The sequence below is a fragment of the Lichenostomus cassidix genome, chromosome 4 (genome assembly GCF_008360975.1).
Source record: "Lichenostomus cassidix isolate B80296 chromosome 4, HeHo_3.0, whole genome shotgun sequence".
Classification (NCBI taxonomy): Eukaryota; Metazoa; Chordata; class Aves; order Passeriformes; family Meliphagidae; genus Lichenostomus; species Lichenostomus cassidix.
The window spans coordinates 63169230-63192975 of NC_139484.1; the positions used below are offsets into that span (position 1 = coordinate 63169230).

At 41.6% G+C, this 23746-nt stretch overlaps 2 protein-coding genes across 8 annotated transcripts in view; one reads left to right on the forward strand and one right to left on the reverse strand.

The window, feature by feature from the left end:
* The window catches only part of CTBP1 (C-terminal binding protein 1), a 236159-nt gene extending 235840 nt beyond the window's left edge, over positions 1-319 (reverse strand). For both annotated transcript variants that reach the window (XM_085059576.1, XM_085059574.1), the window contains exon 1: positions 192-319. The gene's annotated coding sequence lies outside the window, so the exon portion shown is untranslated. The remainder of the gene's footprint in view (positions 1-191) is intronic.
* Positions 320-956: 637 nt separating this feature from the next.
* MAEA (macrophage erythroblast attacher, E3 ubiquitin ligase) overlaps positions 957-23746 on the forward strand; it is a 49452-nt gene continuing 26662 nt past the window's right edge. Inside the window, exons 1-3 of one of the 6 annotated variants that reach the window (XM_085059592.1) lie at positions 957-975; positions 18719-18901; positions 22442-22645. In XM_085059592.1, coding sequence (XP_084915718.1) covers positions 18794-18901; positions 22442-22645 — 312 coding nt within the window. In that variant the 5' untranslated portion in view covers positions 957-975; positions 18719-18793. The other 5 variants (XM_085059590.1, XM_085059587.1, XM_085059588.1 and 2 more) reach the window with 5 other exon arrangements.

A 23746-nucleotide genomic window follows, 5' to 3' on the forward strand; every position in this document is an offset into this window, starting at 1 on the left:
GCACCGGCCGGCGGCGGGGCGGCAGCTGCGCTCCCCGCCGCGGCTGCGAGGGCAGCGGGACCCATGAATGGGCTACCGGAGATCTCGCCGGCCGCACGGAGCCACCCTCCCTCCCCACCCCGTCCCCCGCGGGGCGGGCGGGACCGGCCCGGCTGCGGCGGGAGCTGCGCCCGCCCCGCGCCTCCGCTCACCGGGGAAACTCGGCGCCGGCCCGGGGAGCCGAGGGCAGGGGGCTGCCGCCGTCTCCGCTATTTAAACCTCTTCCCGCCGTCTCCGCCTCACTGGCTCCCACTCGCTCCCTCCGCCCCGCGGAACTCACGGGGGGCGGCCCCGCCCCTCACGGTGTACACACAGCCACACACCGCCCGCCGCCCCGCCCGCCCGCCCCAGACGCGCCGACCATTGGCTCAGCGGCCTGCCCGTCAAGGTCAGACGCGACAGCATTGGCTGGCGGCTCTGCCCATCAAAGCGCGCCCCGCCCCTCGCCCCGCCCCTCCCCTTCCCGGACACCCCGGGGGTGTTAAAACGGCCGTTTTAAGTCACCAGCAAAATTTACTTTTAGGCCCCGCCCACTGAGCCCAAGAGGGCATTCTGATTGGGCGATGGGAAATCGCTCTCTGCCGCCACTGGGTGGCCGGGTGTCCATAACACCCCCAAATCCCGCCTATCCCGATGCCGTAATCCCATTTGATTTGTCCGCGCATCCGCATGGCCCCGCCCTCTCCCGCACCGCTGCCCAATCGGGCGCGGCTTCCCAAGCTGTGGGGCGGTGTCAACACTCACGGCAGGGGAACGTGAGACAGAGAGCCGTTCATTGGCCGCCGCGCCGTCGCTCTTCCTCCGTCGCCGCCCCCGCGGAGCGTACCAAGCCGCGGCGGCGCGGGGTGGCGGGAGGGAGCGCGCGGCGTTGGTTCGGCCCGTGCCCATGAGGGCCGGGGCGGGGCGCGGGCTGTTTCCCGGCATGCCGCGCGCGCCGTAGGTAGCTCCCGCCGGGACGCGCTGGGAAGGAGGGCGGGAGGGAAGGGAGGGAGGGGGGAGGCCGGTGCCCGATCCAAGATGGCGGTGCAGGAATCAGCCGCTCAGCTCTCAATGACTCTGAAGGTGCAGGAGTACCCCACTCTCAAGGTGGGTGCCGGGCCGCCCCCGGCGCGGGGGGGGCGCGTTAACGCCCTCAGCGTCCCGCCCGAGCAGCGCTGAGGGGGAGCCCTTTCTCCCCGCCCTTCTCCCCGCTTCGGGAGCCCCGGGGCTGTGGGATGGAGGTTGGGAGCGATTCCCATCGCGCAGTTCCCGCCTGTCGCCGTTTTTCCTCCGCTTGACGTCTGGGCTGGTGCCGCTCCGCCGCTGCTCTTCCCATCCCCCTCCGCGGAGGGAGAGCGACGTGCCTGGAATATGCGGCTCTTCCCGGGTGTCTCTGTGCCCTGAGGGGACGGGGGAGGCCCCCGGGCCACGCTGGGCACACAAAAAGAGCTGGCAGGGAGCTGGGAGAGAAGTGAGGTCCTTGGGGCGGTGTGACGGGGAGCGGGCTGGGACGGAGCCGGGCTGGGGGAGAGGGGCTGGGGCGTGTGAGGGGAACATGCTCCCTCAGGAGCACCGAGGGCTGCCCGAAGTGCTCATCCCAGATGATTATCGGGATCTACGTGGCGTTGTTAGGAGACGTGCTAAGGGGGAGGGAGTGGAGGTGGCAGTATAATATGGTTCCCTGGCTGCTTGGTCCCCCGAAGATGGAGATGAGCTTAAAATATAAAAAGGGACAGACGTACTGGAGGGCTGTGGAGGCGAGGAAGCAAAACACAGTTTGGTAGAAGCTGTTCCTTGAGATACTGGGTCTGCCGGCAGGACGGAGGTCTCCCAGGGCTGCCTAGGTGGTCTTGGGCTTTCCCCAGGTGTGGTGAGGCAGGTGAAGGACTCAGCGATGACCTTAGCGCTCAGTGCCTCCGAGAATGGTTGAGCTGCGAGGATGATGCTCATAGGAATCAACGGAAACCTTTGTTTGAAGTCTCGTGTTGTACACACAGGAGCTCTGCCACATAAATAGCAGTAACTGTGGAGGGGACCTGGGAGAAGGATCTCTGTTGCAAAATCCTTATTTATACATCTCGTGTGTCAGTGTATCCACGTTTTGCCGTCTATAGAAGATGTTTATGCAAAGTCAACTTTGTTGTACTGCGGTCATGCTGTGCCTTCACACGCGGAGCATTGTGTGCTCTTTGCAGTGTTGGTTCTGCTGACTCCCTGGCCATGTTCTTCTTGTGCATGTTCTCCTCCACTAGCTCCATTCTGCTGGGGTCCTGAGAAGCAAAGGGACGAAGTGTTGCTTCCCATTTTACATATGAAGCCTCCTTTCTGTCACCCAGAAGTGCTTTGAAGCTGACAGCATCAAGCTTAAATTTTAAAATAGCTGTAAAGAGCACTCTAGCACTTTCCATAGCCAGAACAATGTGAAGGCATTTAATGTTAAGAACATCATTTTAAGACTGCATTTTAGGTGTATTCCAGTTGTTACCACAGCTTTGGTTCCTACATTCCTGAAAAATTACTGGCAGTGAAGATCAGTGAGTTTTTTTGTTTTGGTGCTTATGACTTAAGATGAATTGTCAAGGTGCCAGCCATTTAAAAGGTAGAAAATATTTTGGACTAATTCTTTTATTTCCACAAGCATTCTTTTTCCCTAAAATATCTCAACAAAAATATACATAACAGAATGGAATGTTGTTTGTTAAGTTAGCAAGCTAAATAATAAGCGGGTGAGACACCCTTGCACTGAAATTCCTTATTTCCAAGCAAAGGTGATGTTTATTGACTCTTCCCAGCAGCCATTCAACTTCTGCGTTGTTCCTGTAATCTTTAACAACATTTTTCATTGTTTAAACAAACCTGCCAGAACAGTGTCTGCTCAAATCTTTTGAATGTGTCCTCTGAAATGTTCTTAGCTGTGAGTCATATATCAAAACATTTTAGTGGCGAAGGTGAAAAAGCAGCAGTGAGAAATGAACACTAAGGCTGAAGTCTACTAAAGTAAGTTGATATCAAATTCCATTTTGCTCTTAGGAGTCAGGTGCCTACAAGTTTCTGTGGGACTGTGGCTCTGAATTTTTATTTCCAGTTTATTCAAAGGCTGTGTAAAATGAATGTGAATCTCTTTCTTTTTTTTGTTCACCAGCACTGTAGCTCAGATATTTCTCTTGGAGTTCTGGACATTGGTGATTTTTCCCTTATGTGAGTAAAATATAAAAGCTTGCAGACTTGTATTTATATCCTTCCTGTTTCCTCCCTCTAGCTTCCTCATGCCAGCATCACTAGATAATAGTTGTGTAATAGTTCTACATTTACAGTATGTTCCATAGAGCGCTTTTCATGTGAAAGAGTGCTTCAAACTGCAGAGGGAAATCCCTGTTCCATAGCTCAATTGTGGTTGCTGCTGGAGTGGAAATACTTCAGCCGTTCCTCAGCAGTTCAGCTCAGGGGAAGTAAATAGAGTTCTTCAGCTGAATCTAGAGAAGCTCTTTAAGTGTACAAAATAATTCTTGAATATTCCCCCCCACCCCCTCCAGTCCCTTCTCAAGGACAAGAAGGTTGTCAGCTATTCTTCCACCAAGCTGCTGTGGAATCTTTTTTTTTTTTAATCCTACTGATAGGGAATTCTGCGAGTCTCAGAGGAGAGCATGTAAGATGAAAGCTGACAATCTGAGAATGAATGAATGCGAACATTGTTATCATAGTTCTTTGCTGAAACTAATAAACAAGTGATGACAGGAAGCTGGATGATTCCTCCATATCTTTAGAAATATGTATGATTATTAAACTGATAGCAAGCTGTATGGACTACGACCCCAAAAGTGGAAGATGGAAGACCCAAAACCAGGAATGATCGCTTCTGAAAATATTCTGGGCTGTTTGTTGGCAAGCAGTTTAGGATTAGCTGCACTGCTGCTGATTTAATAAAAAAGTTGATCAACAGGAGAGTTGTAGAAGCACAGGATATGTGAGCACCTTCTCAGAGCTGCTGCTTGGCTTCTTTTGTTGGCAGCTCTGTCAGGGAAAGTACTGGCAGCACATTTAATAAGATACTGATTTCTCATGGAAATGCAATATTTACTGGATTGCTACAGGGAAACATGGAGGAGACTGGGATTGTATGAACTGCGTATTGTTTCTTGCCTGAGTCCACAGAACAGCTGAGGTTAGAAAGGACCTCTGGAGACAGTCTAGTCCAGTAGCTTGCCCTCCAAGCAGGGTCAGCTAGAGCAGGTTGCTTAGCACCACGGCCAGACTGTTCTCAATTATCTCCCAAGATCGAGACTCCAGCCTCTTGGCAAACCTATTACAGTGTTTGACTGCTGCTGTGGTACTAAAAAAGAAAAAAAATCAATCTTTTGGTTACAAGAAATTTTCTGTGTTTCAGTTTGTGCCCATTGTCTGGTGTACTTTTATGGGGCACTGCTGAGAGGAGTCTGGCTCCATCATCTTTGTTGTCCCTGTTGGGTATTCATACACTTTGATAAGGCTTCCCCTAAGCCTTTTCTTCTCTAGGTTGAACAATCCCAGCTGTCTCAGCCCTTCTTCCCATGTCAGATTCTCCAATCTGTTAGTGATCTTTGTGGCCTTCTCTTTAATCACTCCAGTATGTCTACGCTTGTTGCACTGGAGAGCCGAAACTGAACACAACACTTTGGGTGGGTCTAAATTCTAGTTAGAATAGAGGGGAAGGATCACCTTCCTTGACCCCTGGCAGTGTTTTTTGTAACACAGCCTAGGGTGCTGTTGGTAGCCTTTGCTGCAGGGGCACACTGCAGTCATGGGCGACTTGTCCAGTGGGACCCCCAGGCTCTATTCTGCAAAATTGCTTCCCAGGTTGTTGGTCTCCAGCATGTTCTGGTACAAAGGGTTGTTTTTTCTCAAGTGTAAGACTTTGAATTTCCCTTTCTTGAATTTTATGAGGCTCTTGTTTGCCCATTTCTCCAGCCTGGTGAGATCTGTAGGAATAGCACCTCAACCGCCTGGCATATTGACAGCTCCTCCCAGCTTTGTATCATCTGCAAACTGGGGAGGTGCACTTTGACCTATCATCCAGGTCACTCATGAAGATGTCAAACAGTTCAGATCAACTTTTTTACCCACTGAGGAAGAAGAGGTGTAAGATTCATTTTTTGCATAGCTGGTTGCAGTACTTTATTTTTCCCATGTTTATAAGCTTTACTGTAATTTGTTTTGAACATGAGTCAGAGTACTTTTGTCAGAACTTTGAACATGTAGCAGCAAAAGTCCTTCAGTGAAAGTGGTTCAAGCACAACTTGGGAAAGATGGAAGTAACAACTTGTAACACTTAGTTCAATGTCTGCACATCAGTGTAAAAACATATATGTTGTGATAGAATCATTGAATGGGTTGAGTTGGAAGGGACCTTAAAGATCATCTTGTTTCAACTATCCTGCCGAGGTCAGGGACACCTTCCACTAGACAAAGTTGCTCAAAGTTTTATCCAACCTGGCCTTGAACATTCCCAGGGAGGAGGCAGACTTGGCAGCCTATTCCAGTATTTTACCATCCTCACAATAAAAAAATTTCTTCCTCATATCTAATCGAAACCTGCCTTCTTTGAGTTTGAAGCCATTCCCCCTTGTCGTGTCTCACTGCCTGCTGTTGTAAAAAGTCCCATTCCAGCTCTCTTGTAGGCCCCGTTTTAGATTATCTGATTTGTTAAGTGCTTTTCAAGCAGAAGGTTGGCAAAATAAGAAACCTGGATGTTGGTAACAGTCAGCTCTGCACTAACTCATCATGAACACTTACCTCACACTAAATCCATCTTCAACCTGGGTGCTCTGACTCACCAAGTGCCTTGAATCTCCATGCTGAGCATTCCTGTGCTGCTGAATAATGCACTTCCTGTTTTGACACATTGTGTGTGTCAGCAAACAAGTGTGACATCTTTTGTACTGCTCTTGTTTTTCTGCACTAGGTTCTGTTCTAAGAAACACTGTGTTTTAAGAAAAATCTAATACTGTGGCACTTTGTAAGAAGTTTGACGTTGTAAAGTAGCTTAAGAAATTGGCTCTTATTGGTCTCTTTTCCACCCCTGCCTACTGACTATAACATATATTTTAAAGTGATTAATGAAGGAAGAAAACACAGTAAAAGGCAGTAACAGTGTGGTCATGAGCTAGAGCTGTTGCTTGCTTATCAGTACCCCACTGTGCCTGTAAGAAAATACTTAAAGAAAGGTATTATCAAACACCTCAGAGAAGACTTCCTGTTAGTATCTTCAAAGTGAATACTTACCTATGTTGCAATTCCTAGTTGCACCATACTTGATTTGTAGTGTTTTCACAGGCCACTATCCTGTGATCTTGAGAGTTTGGTTTTTGTGGATGTTTTTGGTATAGGAGTAACATGTCTGTATGGTAACTAGCACATTGGGGTCTTTAAATGTTGACATAAAACAAGAATAAAACAAATATGAAATATTTGAGTCTTAGCATAGTGAGTGTTTTTCAAGAGCTGTGAAACAAACGTAAAAATGAGTTTCAAACATTTGCTAGTAATTGTAATAGGAGGAAAAATGCGTTACTTGGTGTGCTCCCTAAGCATTTTCCCATTGTGTTTCAAATCACTAGTTCCTGTGTAATCCACATAAGAGTGTGCCTTTTGGGCTCACAGATTGAGGGCAGTGCTGTTCTGGCAGATGGGAGTTTGCTATAGGGGCACACTGACAGGATCCATCAGTCCTTGTTAAGTCAGAAAGCTGCCTGCTTTGTACACTTGGCCTCCCACAACTCACAGCCTGAAGATAAACTATGTGGGAAGTATTTGCTAACCCAGAATGTGAAATATGCCACCGTAATTGATTACTTAAAATACGGGATATTTGAGTTCAATAAAGCAACTTTTTTTTTCAAGATACTTTCATTTTGATAGCCAGTAACTTTCACTGCTTCACAACTTCTTTTGATTTACCTCAACTTTTTTAAGAGCTCTGTAGATTAATTTGACTTTTAAACTAGTGAAAATTAAAGTAAAACAGATAATACGTTGAGTAGGACTTTGGTCATTCTTATATTCTGATATGGGTCTTCTAATTTCAATCAGTAATCCTTAATTGTCATAAGACATGCTGTCACTTTGGCTGGAATGGGTTATTTTGGGAGCAATCTGATTGGAAATGGGATCTCTAGCCAGTATCATGGTGTCTGGACTGCAAACACACAGAAGGACAACGACCTCTTTCATTTAAAGAGGTGGTGCTGTGATTAAACTGAACAAATATTTGGAGAAGGAAGAAGGATCAAAACAAATGGAAGGACTTGCCCAGGACACAGACCTGCTGAGTGACCTTAGCTTTGCAACTCAGCTGCTTCTCTGGGCAAGGAGCAATGCTTATTACTTGTTAGTACTCCAATATTCCTACTAAAAGTAAAGGCAGAGAAACTTCTTTTGAGGTATGAGTCTGGGGTAGCAGCTATAACAAGTACATTGAAAAGGAATGGCCTCTGATGTCCCCAGAGTGGCTCTAGACAGGGCTCTAAAATGGCTGTCAACTTCCTTACATAAAGATGTAAGATAATTTTCTATAACTGTAAAGTCGCTTTGTGGAGCACTTAATTTTCTTGTAGGAAGCCTTGTTCAAAAGTTCATCATGTATTCAGAACTAAGTTACTTGCAGTTTGTGTAAAGGGATAATATTTTGAAGGAGTGTGATTGCTTTTGTTGACTAAGTATGTGTATAGCAGATGGATAATCCAAGAATTTTTGCTGCTAATTCTCTCCTGTATTGAAGTAGCAGCTTTGAATAATATAATGATGGTTTCTTTCTAGACACAGCTGCTCTAGAATACACAGTACTGTCTTCCTGAACTGTAAAACTGACTTGTTTTTAACAAAGGCAAGCTCCTAGGCTTTACACTTCAAAAACATTGAAACTGTTTTTTAAAAGAACTATTTTTTAAAAATCCTAATTACCTCCAACTGCTTTTAGGCTTATTAAATTACATTGTTTGGATCTATACCTCTTCAAGATTTTATTTTAATTTTTTTACCTAATTAACCTAAATCTAGATATTATTCTAAGCCATCCATTCTGGAAATATACTACTACTCTTTGCTTTTAACTTTATTTTCCTTTTCTGGTTTTGCCTAGAACAAAGAAAGCTATTACTATTTCAAGGAATTGATAAGAACTACTCATCAGAAGGGTTCACTGAATAAGTGGTGGTATCATTTACATTTTTGATAAGTCCAGTGACAAATAATGATGCTGACTCTGATCTGAAGTAATCCAAGAATTTTTTAGGAAAAAAAAATGAAGTATATAAAAATACAGAATTTCAGTAACTCTGTTTGGAAATGCTTAATTGTTACTGCTTTGAGGGAAAAATTTCAGTAGTTTGTTGTACCCTGCCTCATTTTTCTATGGCATCATATATAACAGATGCTCTCTACTTTTCTGTTTTGTTGAAAGGGTGGGCATGGTGCCTCATGGTCTGGAGACTAATTTAGTCTCAAGAAAACAGCTTAATGCTTGAAGGTGTTTCCTGTGGGGTTTAGTTTTTCTCTTGACACTGTTTACTAAAACTCTTAGGAGATGCTTAGTTTTTCTTACATGTTCCTATATTTCCTTGTTCTTCTTGCCTTCTTCTTTGCTTCTACTTTTTTGAAAGGCAGTTTCATCACTGCACCTCTCTTTGTTTTCCCTAGCTGTCTGGCTGGGCTTAATTTCATGTAGGGGCATTTGAAAAAAAGCTTATTTATATCTCAAAGTCTTCAAGTAAATTGTCTTGGAGACCTGTAGTTTCATACAAATCTCTGGTGCTTTTCAAGGGTTATAAGCTAACACAGGTGAGGAGAGGAAGCACACCATTTTTCTGACCCTTGAAAGAAGAGCATAGTTCTGTAATGGTTCCCCCCACCTAATCTGGTAGGACTCTTTTTATTATATATTTCTTGAAACACTTTTTTTTCTTCCCCCTAGTGACTTTATCTATCTGATAAGATTTTTAAAAAACCATCTCTATTTCCCTCCTGCTCATGACTGAGTTTATCTGAAAAGATACCTAGTGTAGGTTTTTATGGTTTTTTAAAAAATCACATTTTATGTAGGAAGGAGTTAGTTTCAGCCAAGCTACTGTAATACTGAGGAAGGATGATGCACAGAGAGATCAGGATATATAGTTGAAAGTTCCCTGCACAAAGTTAGACTCAATTAACTTCTTTCTTCCAAATAAGAAAGGAAAATGAATGCTCTTTACAGAATTGCAAACCTGTGTAAAAGATGGTTGTTTCTGTTGTCTGTACTGTTTTCTGTGGAAATCAGTTTTCAGAAAAGAAACCTTTGAAAAATCCTGTTAACAGGAGTCTGGGGAATAGATAATGGTCTTGTAAAACCAAGTATTTCTTCCTTCTATTGACTTTTTTGAAGTCTCACTTTTACTCTATAATTCCCAACAACCAAATGATAGCTATACAAACTCATTTTAGTTTTTTTCTGCTGCATCTGAACTAGTTTCATATATGCAGTTACTGTGGGCTAGAAACTTTTTGAGTAATTTTATGATCTGAAAGAGATCGATTGTGTTTTTATTTGGAGCTCTTTAGGTTTGAATCTACATAAGTAAAGAAGGAATTTGGCCAGTGTTGTAGTATGTGAGGAGATCAGTGTGAGAACTGGTGTGCTAAAGGTCTAGTGTAAGGCTAAAGATTTGGAGGAGAATAAAGGCTTTCATTTTTGGCAAAACTTCAGTCATGAAAGAAATGTGTAATTCACTCTTTCAGTCTTGCTCTGTATCAGTTAGGAAAACTTGTGGGCAGCATCAAAATGGTGTTTGAAATTGCACACAGTGACCGTTAGGCTTAAACCTAACATCCTACACCTCTAAAGAAGCAGAAATGCAGCATGTAACACTTGTTATAAAAAACCTCTTTGGTTTGGAGAAATCCTCTTCTCCTGTGTTCAGTCCTCCTCCTAATTCTCTGGTGAACACTGAAGTAGTCTGAGAATTTTGTTGGATAGCTGTGGAAGAAAGACAAAATAGAAGACTGTTTCTGTGCTTCTACTTTATTAAGTAAAATTTTAGTGATATTTTTAATGAATGTAATTGATTTTTCCCTTCCAACCAATGGCTTATTGATACAGAAATAGTATCCTGACTAATCAAATATGGAATAACATACATCAGTTAATGTGACTTTTAAAAAGTGCATGCCATGTAAAGATACTGGAGTTGTTTTTAAAAAACTGAAGGAGGCAGTGAGATGGACTTGGTTGATAGTTTATTCATATTACTGAATGTTTTTTGGAGATAAGCATTACCAGGAACTCTTGCGAGAAAGACTGAAGTCCTTATGTGGATAAGGAGCTGGGCAACACAAAAAACAAACATCAAGATTGAGTAGCCAGCCTCTGTAATGGAGGAAGATTGGTGTTAGGATTCTGCTGGCATCCTGGTGATATTCAGCTGTTTGAACAGCCTGGAAGAAAGAGTGAGTGCTGAGATGAAGCAGTTTTCCTTGATGATACCAAGATAATTGAGGTATTACAGATATAGCCCAAGTGTGAACCATTAGAGAAAAATAGTGAGAGACTGAATGGGTGTTAAAATAGATTAAATTCAGTATAGACAAGTGCAGTGTGGTACAGTTTTTAGATATGGTGGAAAGAAAATTAATCCTAGTCTTATATATAAAATACCTGAGTTGGAAATTACCATTATTCCTCAGTGCAATCTTAGGGCTAATAGTGAATGTTTTCTGTGAGTGGTCTGGTTAATGTTGACAAACACAGGACAGAGGTGTTGGGAAAGGGAAGAATGGAGAAACTCATTACATAGCAATTGAAATCCAGGGTTTCTTCTTCTCTCAAGTAATATGAGTTACTCTTATTTTCTCCCTTCTCTCATCCTGGAAAAGGATGTAGTAGAACTGGAAAATGTCTACAGAAGGGCAAGAATGATTAGAGTTGGAATGTCTGTCTTCAAGGAATGGTTTAGAAAGAGCCTCTTCAATCTCAAGATATGTGAGAAGTATGTCCTTCTTTTGCTTCCAAAACAAGAACCAAAGGGTTTCAAAATAGTTTAAAATCAAAACGAAAGAGTATTTCTTCACATGGTTGTGAGCCTGTGAAATGTCTCACAACAGGATATTGCAGTGCGAAAACTCAGGTAAACGGCAACCAGCAGAGTTCATGAGTGAGAAACAGCCTGTGGTGTTTCTACTATTAAACTCCCATCTCTGGCTCAAGAAGTCCGAAGAGACTATTTGGCATTATAACTAACTTTGTTCTTGCCTTTTTTCAAGTGCCATCCCCTTTCTGGGTGTCATCAGAGAAAAAATAATGACAGAGAGGGGACTTCTGGTATTATCTGGTATGGTCATTCAGATCTTCATATGGAAATGTATTTGGTGGCTAAGTTAGCAAAGATGAATTAATGAAATTAAGGTAGGAGAGTACTTCTGCAGACAGTGTAAATTTAGGCTTCTGCTTGAACCTTGGCTAACTTCAAAGCTAATCTGAGTTGCTCAGAGGCCTGCCAAGTTCTGAAAGTTTTTGAGGGCAGAGATTCCATCACCTTCCTGGGCTGCTGTTCCAGTGCTTACCAAGTCTTCTGATTGAAATACTTTTTTTATGTCCAGCTGGAATTTTCTTTAGTGACAGTTGTCAACTCTGCCTCCTTCCTTTTTGCTCCACAACTCTGGAAAGCCTGGCTAGCTCTTATCTATGACCTTCACTTTTCGGCAGTAGAAAGCTTCTATCAGATTGTGCAGCTTCCAACTCCCTGTAGCCTTTCCTTCTGCAACGGAAACAAGCCTGCCCCTCTCAGCTTCCCTTGGATTTTTTTTTTTTTTATCCTCCAACCAGCTTACTGTCGTGGTGGCAGCCTTCTGGACTCTCTCCAGTTTGTCAGCATCTCTTTTTTAGTGGGAGGGGGGGAGTGACCTGAAAACCAGACTCAGTATTCCAGATGAGTCTGCATGAGTGCTGAGCATAAACAATCACTCCTCTCAACCCACTGCCTTTAGTCTTGCTAATGCAGCCTGGGATGGGGTTAACCTTCATTGCCACAAGAGCTTGTTGCTGATTCATGTCCAACCTGCTGTCCATCAGAACCTCTGCATCTTTTTCTACAGTGGTGGTCCTAGCCAGTTATTCCACAACCAGTGGAATAATAACAAAGGTTGGGGTGGTTTTGTACCAGATACAGGACCCTGGTTTTTGCCTTGATTACATTTCATAAAGTTCTTGGTGTGTTTCTCCAGCTGGTCATTTTTTCTGAATGGCATCTCTGCCACCCATTTATCAAGCACTCCACCAGTTTGTCCTCTGTGAGCTTTCTGATGGTGTGTTCTGTAGTGCTGATAGTTGAAGATGGCATGTACCTTGGAGCTGATAACATTCCTGGGGAGTCAAGCAGTACTTCTAATAACACCAGGAAGCTTCAGAACCACTGACCAGTATTCTTAGAGCCTGACTATCCAGTCAGTCCCTAACCTGTCCTGTATTCAGCCGTTCAGTCCATGTCTCCCCTGTTTGGCTACAAGTGAGACCATGTCAGAAACCTCGTACTGGCATGAAGAGCTGGCAGTGTGCTCCTGCCATTCAGAGATAGTCAATTCATCACTGAAAGCAAGCAGTGTTGGTTATTCCTAGTCCTACTGGTTATTCCTAGTCACCTTTATAAGCTTGGAAACAGTTCCCATATGATTTTTCTTTCCTGTAAGTTTCACAAGAACTGAGATGAGGCAGACCAGCCTGTAGTTTTCGTGATCATCCAGGTTATCCCTTTGGAGTAGAGGCATGAAACATGCCCTTTTCAGTCACAGACAACTTTACTTCTTCACCGTAACATTCCAGTAGTGGTAGCAGGTTTGTGGTGTCATCCAAGAGCTCACTCCTTTCCTCCCTTCTGCTCCCAGGTACCTGTGTCTCTTCAGCTTGCTTTGGACTTCCTACATGTGTGAATAGTACCTCTTTCCCCAGACACAGTTGCTCATACATGATCAGGAAGGCTTAGGATAAAAGAAACTTTTCCCAATAAAGACAAAGAAGGCATTTAGAAGTGAGGCTTTGTTGTCCTTCGTAGCTAAGTCACAAACTCAGTGCTGTAGATGCTTTTCATCTTCCTTATGCTTCCTGTATCTATAAGGCCCTGGTAATTACAATCACTTATTTGACATCTAGTTGGATAAAGTGGATGTGTATGTTGGCCATGATAGTTATGAGTGCTGAATTTCTAGCTGTGACTCAGAAGGCTTTTGTGGCTGGACAACTACACCACCTCTGCAAAGAAGACCTTGCCACAGTTCATGTTTGCTTTGTTATGTTGTACTCTATCCCAAGCAGAGAGCCCTTCAGCAGTGTGTGTATTCAATTTGTTTGGAAACCCCAGGTAGTTATTGAGTGAGTGTGTTTGTTACAGAAGCTGCAAGTGTGCAAACAGGATAAAACTTCACCACATTCTCAAAATGCCATTAAGTTGCTTAATAGAATTCAAGGTGCTAAAATGAGCGTAAATCCAGTCTGGATGTCTGACTTCCAACAACATAAATGCCGTTGAGGTAGCAAAGCTTTTTAAGCTTTGATCACTATAATTGATGAACTTCTATGAAGGGAAAATGGTCTGTATTCTCCTCTCCTTTTTGTTACTGTTAAAAGCTATAGATGGTATGTTCTCATCACATGTTTTCTAAAGCCATTTTTCTCTGGGTCTGTAGAGATAAGCAAGAGCTGAGGTGGAAGTGTGTTCAGTAGCTGTTTTCTACAGACTCGATTTATGAATAGAGAATGAAGTGTGTGTATGTAGATACATTCAGAAAACCTTAAGAAGAAAAATTAATCTCAGGAAAATCTTGATAACGGATGTAACAGCAATATGCATTGTAGGATGCTGTGTAAAGTATTGGCTGGTTGAGAATCACAGAATGGTTTGCTTTGAAGGGAACTTAGAGATAATTTAATTCCAACCTCATTGCCATGTCCATTAGACAAGGACATGTCCAACCTGGCCTTGAACACTTCCAGGGATGGGACATCATAGCTTCTCTGGGTGACCTGTGTCAGGGCCTTACTATCCTCACAGTAGAGGATTTCTTCCTAATGCCTAATCTACCCCTGCCCTCTGCCTGTTTGAAGCTGTTCCCCCTTGTCCTGTCACTCCATGCCCTTGTGAAAAGTCCCACTCCAGATCTCTTGTAGCACCTTTAGGGCACTGGAAGGTGCAGTAAGGTCTTCCCAGAGTCTTCTGTTCTCCAGGCATGACAACCCCAGCTCTCTCAGCCTGGCTCCATAGCAGAGGTGCTCCAGCCCTCTGATCACCTCTGTGGCCTCCTGGACTCTCTCCAGCAGGTCCACATCCTTAGATTTGGGGGCTCCAGAGCAGCATTGAAGGTGGGGCTTCACTAGAGCAGAGCAGAGGGGCAGAATTGCCTCCCTTGACCTGTTGCTCACACTTGTTTTGCTGCAGCCCTGTATCAGTTGGCTTAATATTGTTTAAATTTCTTCAAATATTTATTTGCAGGCTGATAATTAACACTTGAGAAGTGTATCATAGTTTGCAAAACATCAGGTTACAGCATATGCAAACATTTAATACTTGCTGAGTTTATTTCTATGTTTAATATGTTTTCAAAAAACTCAAGAAAATGGAATCACTTCGTAGGTGAATGGCTTATTGAAAAATTCATTTTGATGAAGATATATTTAGTATTAAATTCACTATATTTATGGATATTTCAGGTTATATTTGATATGGCTTATGAAAAGTCACCCAATTTTAACAGTTTTAGCTGCTTTATGATTTTAGAACTCTGCCTTGCTTTGGTACCTTATTTGCATTCATGGGCAGAAAGAGAACTGTGTTTGGGCTTAAGGCCAGGCAGTAAACATCACAGTTGAGTTCCTAAGTGTACAATTAAAAACTCCCTCTAACATCCTTAGCTCTGCAGTTTTCTACTCCCTGCACTCAACAACCAACATGTAGCTCTCATCACAGTCCTGCCTCTTCTTCCACCAGTTCAAGCTTGTCGACCCAGAACAATCCTCTCCTAAGTCTTGTCTCCGCAGCTAGAGGTTGTTGGAGCATGTTCTGGGAGAGCACGCCACTTTTTTGGCTTTCTAAGACCAGAGTGAAGTAACTCCTTAGGTGAAGAAAATATGTGGATCAGGTTAATCAGTTGTCTCTGCCTCTTTGTTAGTGTTTAGCACCTGGAAACAGTCATGCTACGCTTGCAGAAGCTTCCAGCCAAGCAAACTTTCCTTCTCATCACAGCAAAATTTTGATCTTGGAAAAACCTGTGTTACTGTAATTTTACCCCTTGTGTAGGTTGATTTAACTTCAGTCAAATTCCTTTTCACTACATTTAAGTTTGACCTGGTTTAGTACATGCTTAGGTTGAATAATGTCTGCAGCTGTGGAAGCTGATGAACAAAAGGAGCAGAATCTGTGTGGTGCCACTGGATTTAAATGTGCTGCCCACTAATATTTTACAGCTCTCCTTTGTATCCTCTTTTATGTTCATAGTATGAGCCAACTGGGTGTGGTTTTTCAAGCTTTAAAGAGTAGGACATGTTGGTATTGTGCTTATACAGAACACATTCTGGTCAGTACTTGCTGCTTGATTTAAAATTTTTTAGTAGCTGATTTATTCTTTCTTCCTTAAGGCAATGCTTCCCTAGGCTGTGTTCTATAGGTCACTCTTGTCCTTAAATAATCACTGTGTAATCCAGGTTTGGTCACAGAATGGTACTGGCAGGAAAGATTGGAAGTCTCTAATAGGTTTATGGCAATTAATGAGATGTAAATCTTGCATCTGTCTCTTGGTTCAAAAAGTTGGTGTTCACTGTGTTCTAACGGTGGTACCTGAAAATCAAAGTGAACTGTAATTAAAAGTTTTTAGAATTGCACTGTCCAAAACTCTTTCTTGTATGTTCTCCTTCCATTTACTTTCATTATTGGAGGAAAAAAAATGGTCCTATTGGTACAGTGCCTGTAACTTTTGAAGAGTTGTGCAGTAAAGCAAGCCAGTGCTGGGGAGCTGGGTCTTTTGGCATTTTGGAGCTGTAGGAGTAACAAAAGAATCAGTGGATGAAGATGCAAGTTGAGGATAAAATGCTTACTTTATAAGGAATATAGCAGTTGCAATTCTAAATTTTGGCATTCAAAGACTCTGCTCCTGTAAAGTAAATGTAAAAGCTGGATCTGGAGATGATTTACAAATATACTCATGAAAACTGCTGGCTCTATAATAAGAAACAAGTGCCTGTGCAAATCATGGAAACCTCTGGTAAAGGAGTATTTACTGTCAGCTTCAGTTATGCAAATAATTTCATTGTACCTCTAATTTTCCTTGTTACGGTACACTGAAGCTCTGTTTCTCAATATGTTCACTTCTATTTACTTTCAGAGTATCTAGTGGAAACATTTCAACTTGTAGTCTCTTCTTCACAAGATATTCAGATTGTTTTTAGAGTAGGTAGGAAAAAAGGATAAGAGAAGATTCAAAAACCTATTGCACCTAGACACATTCTAAATGATGTATAGTGATGCCAGCTGAAATTGAAAGTTCAATTGTTCTAAATGTCATATGAACACAAACTCTGCCAGAAGTCTGCATGCTGAGGAGACAGAGCACAGGAAATGGGAGCTGTTACTGCTCTTGAGTGCAGATAAGGAACTAGGGAAAAGGGAGATTAAGCACAGACTTTTTTTCAAACTGACTAGATCTGTGTCCAACTGACTGCTCAAAATTTAACAAAAGCACTTTCTGTAGTGAAAAAGATACCTCAAATCAGTCGTAGCTTATGAAAGTCTTTATTGATATAGATTTTCAGTGTGGAAAAAAGCTGATTAGCAAAATACTTGCAGAAATATTTTTTGGTGAACAGTAAAATACAGCAGAGGAAAAAAGGGAAGAAGTTGTCTTAATGCTGTCTAGCATAAGGTCTTAGAGTTGGAAAAATATTTCCATGTTCAGAAACATGAGATGTCAAAATAATGGCCCCCCAAAATATCAATTTTATCTTTGGGTCTTTAAAATATTTCATCTTTTTTGTGGAAATGGAGAAGAGAAATGAGGGTTGGAGATGGGAGATTGTTATATAGGCACCTAAGTAGGTTGAAGCTTATTATTTGTCATGGATTATGTGGTTTGAGTTTCTGTGGGTGTAGTGCTGGGATTTTAGGGAAAAATGTATGAGGAAAATAGTTGGTTTGGCTTGATGCTTCCTGTGGTCAAGTCTATGGCTGTTATTTGGTTGGTCTTAGTTTGAGATACCAAAAACCATTAAATATCTAAGTTCAGTCTTGAGAAGCCCTTTCATATCTTATCAGGATTATCCGTGTGTTGTATTACTACTACAAATAAGCACAACCTATTTTAGGTAATGCAGAGTCTTGGAAAGCAAATGCTTTGGCTCATCTTCCTTACTCTGAACCAAACTGTTCTCTAATGGGAAATTGCAGTGGTTATATAGTAACCTGTTTCCTAATAGAGCCAGAAAGAGTGTGGCCCCTGGGGATACTTTCTTCCATGCAAATGATGAGAATGAGGAAAATTGAGACCTTGATATAATTGATTAGAAGTTATATGCTTGAAAGATTTGTAATCAAACATATACGTAATATGTACCAAACAGAACACTGATCTGTATTTCCTGTTTTACCTTTAACGTGGATGATCTGATTGCTGGCTTAATTATGCCTTTGATTAATGGAAAAGCAATCAAGATTATCATAACTACCTGCAGGAACTTCTCATGGACTTTTTAAAGATTAAAGAAATGGATGAATTACGTGCATAACACTGGAATGTTTTTTAAAATTCCTGTTTCTGTGAAGTAATAGAACTTCCTGTCTAAATTGCTTATGTTGCCACTGTAGTGGAAGCAGCTTAACTCTTCTGTAAGTTTTCCCCAGATCATTCACCAGGCTGTAGACTAATCCCATATATGTGTCCCTAATGGCCTTCAGTAGCAGTTTTGATAGAACTGTTCCATAAAAGTGTGGGACAAGCAGGACAGGAGACCTCCAAGACTGGTTAATCTCTTAACTCAGGAGTGGAGCATTAGAGGAATTTACCAATTTAGTCATACAGTGTAGGCTTTTATCCCTAAAAGAAAATGTACATGGGGTTTCTCTTGACATTCCTTACAGTCCTAGTTGCAAGTATTATTAAAAATTAGTCTTTGGTGGGTAAAAGTATGTAGGAGACTTGTTGGATTTCCTGAATAACTGTTGGTGTACTATGTATAAATTTTTCAGTAGCCAATATGCATTAAACATGCTTTCTCTCAAAGGTAACTTTCTGTCTTTTAATGAATTCCTGAAGGGAAGAAATGTAAACTCAGAAAGTCATGTTCTAAGGGTGATCTCTTAGTTGTAGTTTAATTTGTAGCTTTCCTTTTGTAGGTACACAGTTGTCTTTGCATTCTGTTGTCCCTGGACTCTGTCCATCATTGCCTGCTACAGCCAGAGCATGATAGGTGAAAGTGGTATCAGACAAGAAACTGCAGCATTTTTGCTGTTGTTTTTTCATAACCTTTGAACTATGAGCTCCTTGCTCAGAGAACTTCAATAAGGGTTTTGGTAAGGGAGCTCAAGTTCAATCAATGACCTCTAGTCCGCTGGAGCTGAGGTGTTCTTTGGGCTACATCAGATGAAATCATAGTCTCTCTAAACTCTAGAGAACCTGACTTTTTAAACACAGAAATTCTAATCACTTGCTATTTCTCCTTCAGGTGCCATATGAAACACTAAACAAACGATTTCGAGCTGCACAGAAAAACATTGATCGAGAGACCAGCCACGTTACCATGGTGGTGGCGGAGCTGGAGAAGACACTGAGCAGCTGTCCTGCTGTGGATTCTGTTGTCAGTCTCCTGGATGGAGTTGTTGAAAAGCTCAGCGTTCTGAAACGCAAGGTGAGTGGTGTTCCACCTTAGCTGCAATGCTGTTTGCTTGGGTTTTCTTTTGAAGGGTAACAGGCATTGCTGGCACTTTAAAGACCTTGGAATGCACAGTGAAACTTTGCTTCACTGTGGTTAAGAAACATGATTTGGTGGTCCTTGTCTAAGTGTAACATACCTCTGTTGAGAGGTAAAATTGATACATATTTATAGCCCTGAACAGGATTTTCTCTACTAACATAAAATAAATAGTAGCAAAATAAATTGATTTGTATCAATTTAGCAAATTTGTATCAAATCAATAATTTGATTTGTATCAATTCCTGCTTGTCTAATGGAAGGGTTTGTGCAATTGCATTAATTGATTCCTGGAATAGCAAAGCAGGTAGAAGATCAGGCTGAAAAATGTGAAACCCCCAGTGCAGGAATAGCTATATGTAGTGTTGAGTCTTCTTTGCAGAAGAAAGTGCAAGCTGTCCTGGATTGGATTGTTACTTGAAAATTTTTTATAAACACTTACAGTTTGAAAGATTCCTAGGGAGTATTAAGAGCCTTTTAAACAAAATTTGGCAGGATGACCTGCTTCTAGCTGTTAAGGTTGAGCAAGATAACGACCAGCCTTTTATGCCTTTACCACATCTTTCTTAGAAAAAGATGTATATGATCTCAGAAAAAAAAGTATAAGCCATCCTTATTTTGGATGGGAATATTACTCATCCCTAGAGTCATCAGAACACTTGCTTGAAACAAGTCTTGCAGAAAAATGAAAATAGCTCTGTCTCCTGACTCGAGAGCAGTGCTTCTCCAAAAATAAATAGATGAAACATAGTAGCAGAGTCATTTCATTAAAACTTAAATGAAATAACCAACAGATATAAATCTTGAGATGGTATTAAGTGAAGCGTCAAAGTACCTTGGAGGTTTGCAACATGAAAATAACGCTGTCATGTGTGTTGATTTGGGGTTTTCTGCTTGAACAAGTTAGCTAGGTGTTGAAAAGCTGGTCTGCAAAAGACTTCATAAATTAATTGCTCTTTTCATCCTCAGATTGTGAAACTTAAAGAGGTTTTAAAGGCTATGTTTTCTTCGCTTCTCTGTTACTTACAGAAAAATAGGAGCTATTTCTGAAAGAGGTGTTGGATGTTGCTTGTTGGTGTGTAGTAATGATGTGGAGGAGTAAAAGTTATTTACTTGTTAAATCTTTGCTGACTGTGGGGGTGTGTCTGAAGGCATTGCTGAATGTTTTGGGTGCAAAGCTCCATTTTTTAGTTTAATTGCTCATTTGTTTTTGACTGCCTGAAAGACTGTGGGGAATCTTATAGCTGCTCAGAAAGAACAAAAGGCAAAAAAATTTTGTTTAACAGTAAAAGTCCTCTGAAACACAAAGGTCTTGTTTCTGCTCCAAACCCTCGACTCCCAACTGTCTTCTCTATAATCTCTGCCCCGAGCAAAATGATTGTTTTCTTTAGAGCCTTTGGACCCATGTGGCATCTCTGTTTCCTCCTGTGTTTGGACAAGGATCTCATGAACTGCTGAGATGGCCATAATAGCATTAGATGGTTCCTTTATTTAACACCTTACTCACTCTTGAAAGAGAGCTTTTAAACACAGCAGGTTTCTTGGGTTCTGAAAATGATCCTGGGGAAACCTAGGCCTTTGTGTCTTCCCTTTTGTATCTTGTTTAATATGCTTGTTGCCTCAAGTTCTAGTAATGTCCAGCAGGGCAAGTCCAGATAGACTTGCTTCAGAGGGTTTTGAAAAGGATCTGTAGCCTTTCTGAATGTACTAGAAGGATCAAAAAATCAGCAAGAGCTGTATAAGTCCAAATACAAAGCCATATAAGAAGAGCCCTTTGGAATGAGAATGGGTCTGACCTTTGTGCTTGGCTGCCTTGAGTTCTCTTAGTTGTATTCAGAATATTTCTCAAGGTTGCCTTCACATCTGATAATACTGCAGACATCTAAAGAGTGAGAGTGTGTTTTGTCTTGAGTTAATGTTTGCTTGCTGAATGGGAAGAGACCCAGGTTATAACACAAACAAAATACTTGTCTCTAAAATGTATGTTACAAAATAAACCAAAATCAGCAGCAGAAATAACTCAGACTTCAGTAATAAAAATAACTCATGCTACAGATGTTTACATGAATTTTAGTAAGAGACTCTTGTATGGTGACTAGTGTTTCAGATACTTGAATTTGGCATCCAGATCGGAGTCAGGCTTAATTGGAGGGAATGGGGAGGGGTGAGGAAGAAGCTTGTTGAGCTTTCCTTGCAAGTTTTCTCTTATTACACTTTGCTTTTCAAACAGTGATCCTTCCAGAAGAAGTCTATCTACGGACAGGCATGGTAACCATAATTAGAGCTAATCAGTGCTTTCAGAGCTGGAGCTGTTCTCCAAGGATGATACTATGGCTTGAGTTCTGGGAAGGTCGCTGTGTCAGCATGGAGTGCAGAGTGGGCTGCCAAAAGCCTCCAGGTTCTTTGGGCTGGGCTGGCAGACCTGCCTGTACCTTCCAGCTGCCAGAGCTGTGCAGTCATTCAAACACGAGCCAGCAAGTTTAAAGTCACCACAAGGCAGCCTAACTTGCAATTGCATCATTAGTATATATTGCCAATGGGAAAGGTACTAACCATCCTCTGCTGGTTTGCCTTTACCTCAGCAGGCACATAAAGGTACTGCCAGCTTTCTGGAGCTCTGGAGCTCAGAGTTGTCATGTTCTGTGTACTGAGTCAGCCAGCTTGGAATGATGAGATGTCTGTCATAGAATTGCATGATCAGCCATCTGACTTAAAGGTTTAAGGAAATATGAACTGAGTATTTGGGTTTTTATTAAAAAAAAAAATCGTGGCAATATCTTGAGGAGGTGGGAGTTGTTGTGCTGGGTATGGCAGTGTGTTAGTTAAATAAGATTGATCTTCTTCCTCTGGAAAAATGTGTTTTCCTAAGTAGGGCTCTTTAACAAGGGTTGCACATTTCCACAGTAGCAGAAAATAGTACCAGGTTAACAAAACTGATGATTTTTGAAAAACTGCTTTTAGGTACTTGAATTACAGGTGCCAAGAGGCCTACTGTTTGTATAATTTTCATTATTGCATGACTGATTAAGATGGCTCCAGTGTATTAGAAGTAATGTGGGTTTACTGTGCATCACTCCTCAGCAGAACTAATCCAGCAGGACAGCTGCTGGAGGAAGAAGCCATGCATAGGTTAGAGGTGGAAATTTTGCTTTTCAACTGTTTGGATCAGATGACTGTAAACCCTCACAAAGCTCTTTGCAGGCTAATACAGCAGTTGCTGCCATAGCTGATACGTTGCTGGTTTTGGATAAACTGCAGTTAAGCAGAAAAATTAATATATTCATAACGTCAAATATATCAAAACAACTTCTGTGTAAGAATATCTTATGCACTGCCATAGGAAATGTTTCTGAATGAAAGAAACACTACTGGGAGTAACTGTATAACATGTAAAGAATGCTTACTAACAATTGCTTTATTTTCCTTTAAAAGGAGGTTGAAAATGTATAGCTCTTACTTTGAGTTTTTACTTTTTAGGCTGTTGAGTCAATCCAGGCTGAAGATGAAAGTGCAAAGCTCTGCAAACGTAGGATTGAACATCTGAAGGAACACAGTAGTGACCAACCAGCTGCTGCAAACATGTGGAAGAAGAAACGCATGGATCGGATGATGGTGGAACATCTCCTACGCTGTGGCTACTACAACACAGCTGTAAAACTAGCCAGACAAAGTGGTATTGAGGTGAGTAGCAATGGGAAGGAACTTGCTAACAAAATGGTAGTAAAGAGGAAGTTGGAAAACAAGAATGAGCTGCTTTAGCCTTGTGGCAGTTATTTTTATGTATTGGTGTGCCTTCATTGCTAAGGTTTATCTGTTAATCTTTTTAGGCTTGAGTATGTTCTTACTTGCAGTAAATAGTGTTTTAATGTATTTAATAAGTCAAAGTTGAAGGCATAATTTTTAGTCACCAATTAAATGCTTTTAGATAAACACCTTGCTCCATTAAAACTCAGATTAATTCTCAAATGTTATACAAAATTTCTTGTTAGAGGCCTTTAGGCTGCTGATTAAGCAGGTGGTGGAGCTTCCCATCTGTCTAGCCCCACTCAGCTGATATGTGTAGGTGACCAGACTGAGCAGAACAGCATTTGCTGATTGCAGGAACAACTGTTCTATTGTGTCATCCCACTGTTTAATGCATTGAGAGGAAGGCTGACTTTTACTCAGGGAAAGAAATTTTGATACAATTTGGGTGTTTTAGTAGCCATTATACCTTGCATAATCCTAAGAACATTTTGCTGGTTTGCTTGTTTCACCATTTTGTGATGGTTGCTTTCCTTTCACTGGTTACCAAGTTGATTTTGCTTGGGCTCCCAGTGGGTTATGAAGTGTTTGGAGTTCGTGTACTTTGGTGTAACTTCTTTATACAAAGCAATGAGTCCTTACTGTGGTCCTCTGACATCCACAAGGACATTAAAACTGATTGTTTAAGAATTTTCTGTTTGTCTAGAGAAAATTGATTTTGCGAATTTTAGGTAGCCTTTGCTATTTCATCCTGAGAGAGCCTTCAGTCTAAAGCTCTTTTGATATTCCTGATTCTAGAAGATATGCAACTCTAATAGTTAACATCTTACTCCAATACAGATGCTGAAAGTTGAGTTCTGTTACATGTCTTACATACTTAGCCTGTCTTAGGTGGTGTAGTTGAACACATCTGTCATTTTGTTGGGAGAAAATACATTTTTGTTACTGATGTAAAATTAGAGCATATGTACTTGTTCTTTGTATTGTCACAGGAACTGATCTGCCATATGTATGTTATTCCTTGGCTGCTTTACTGGT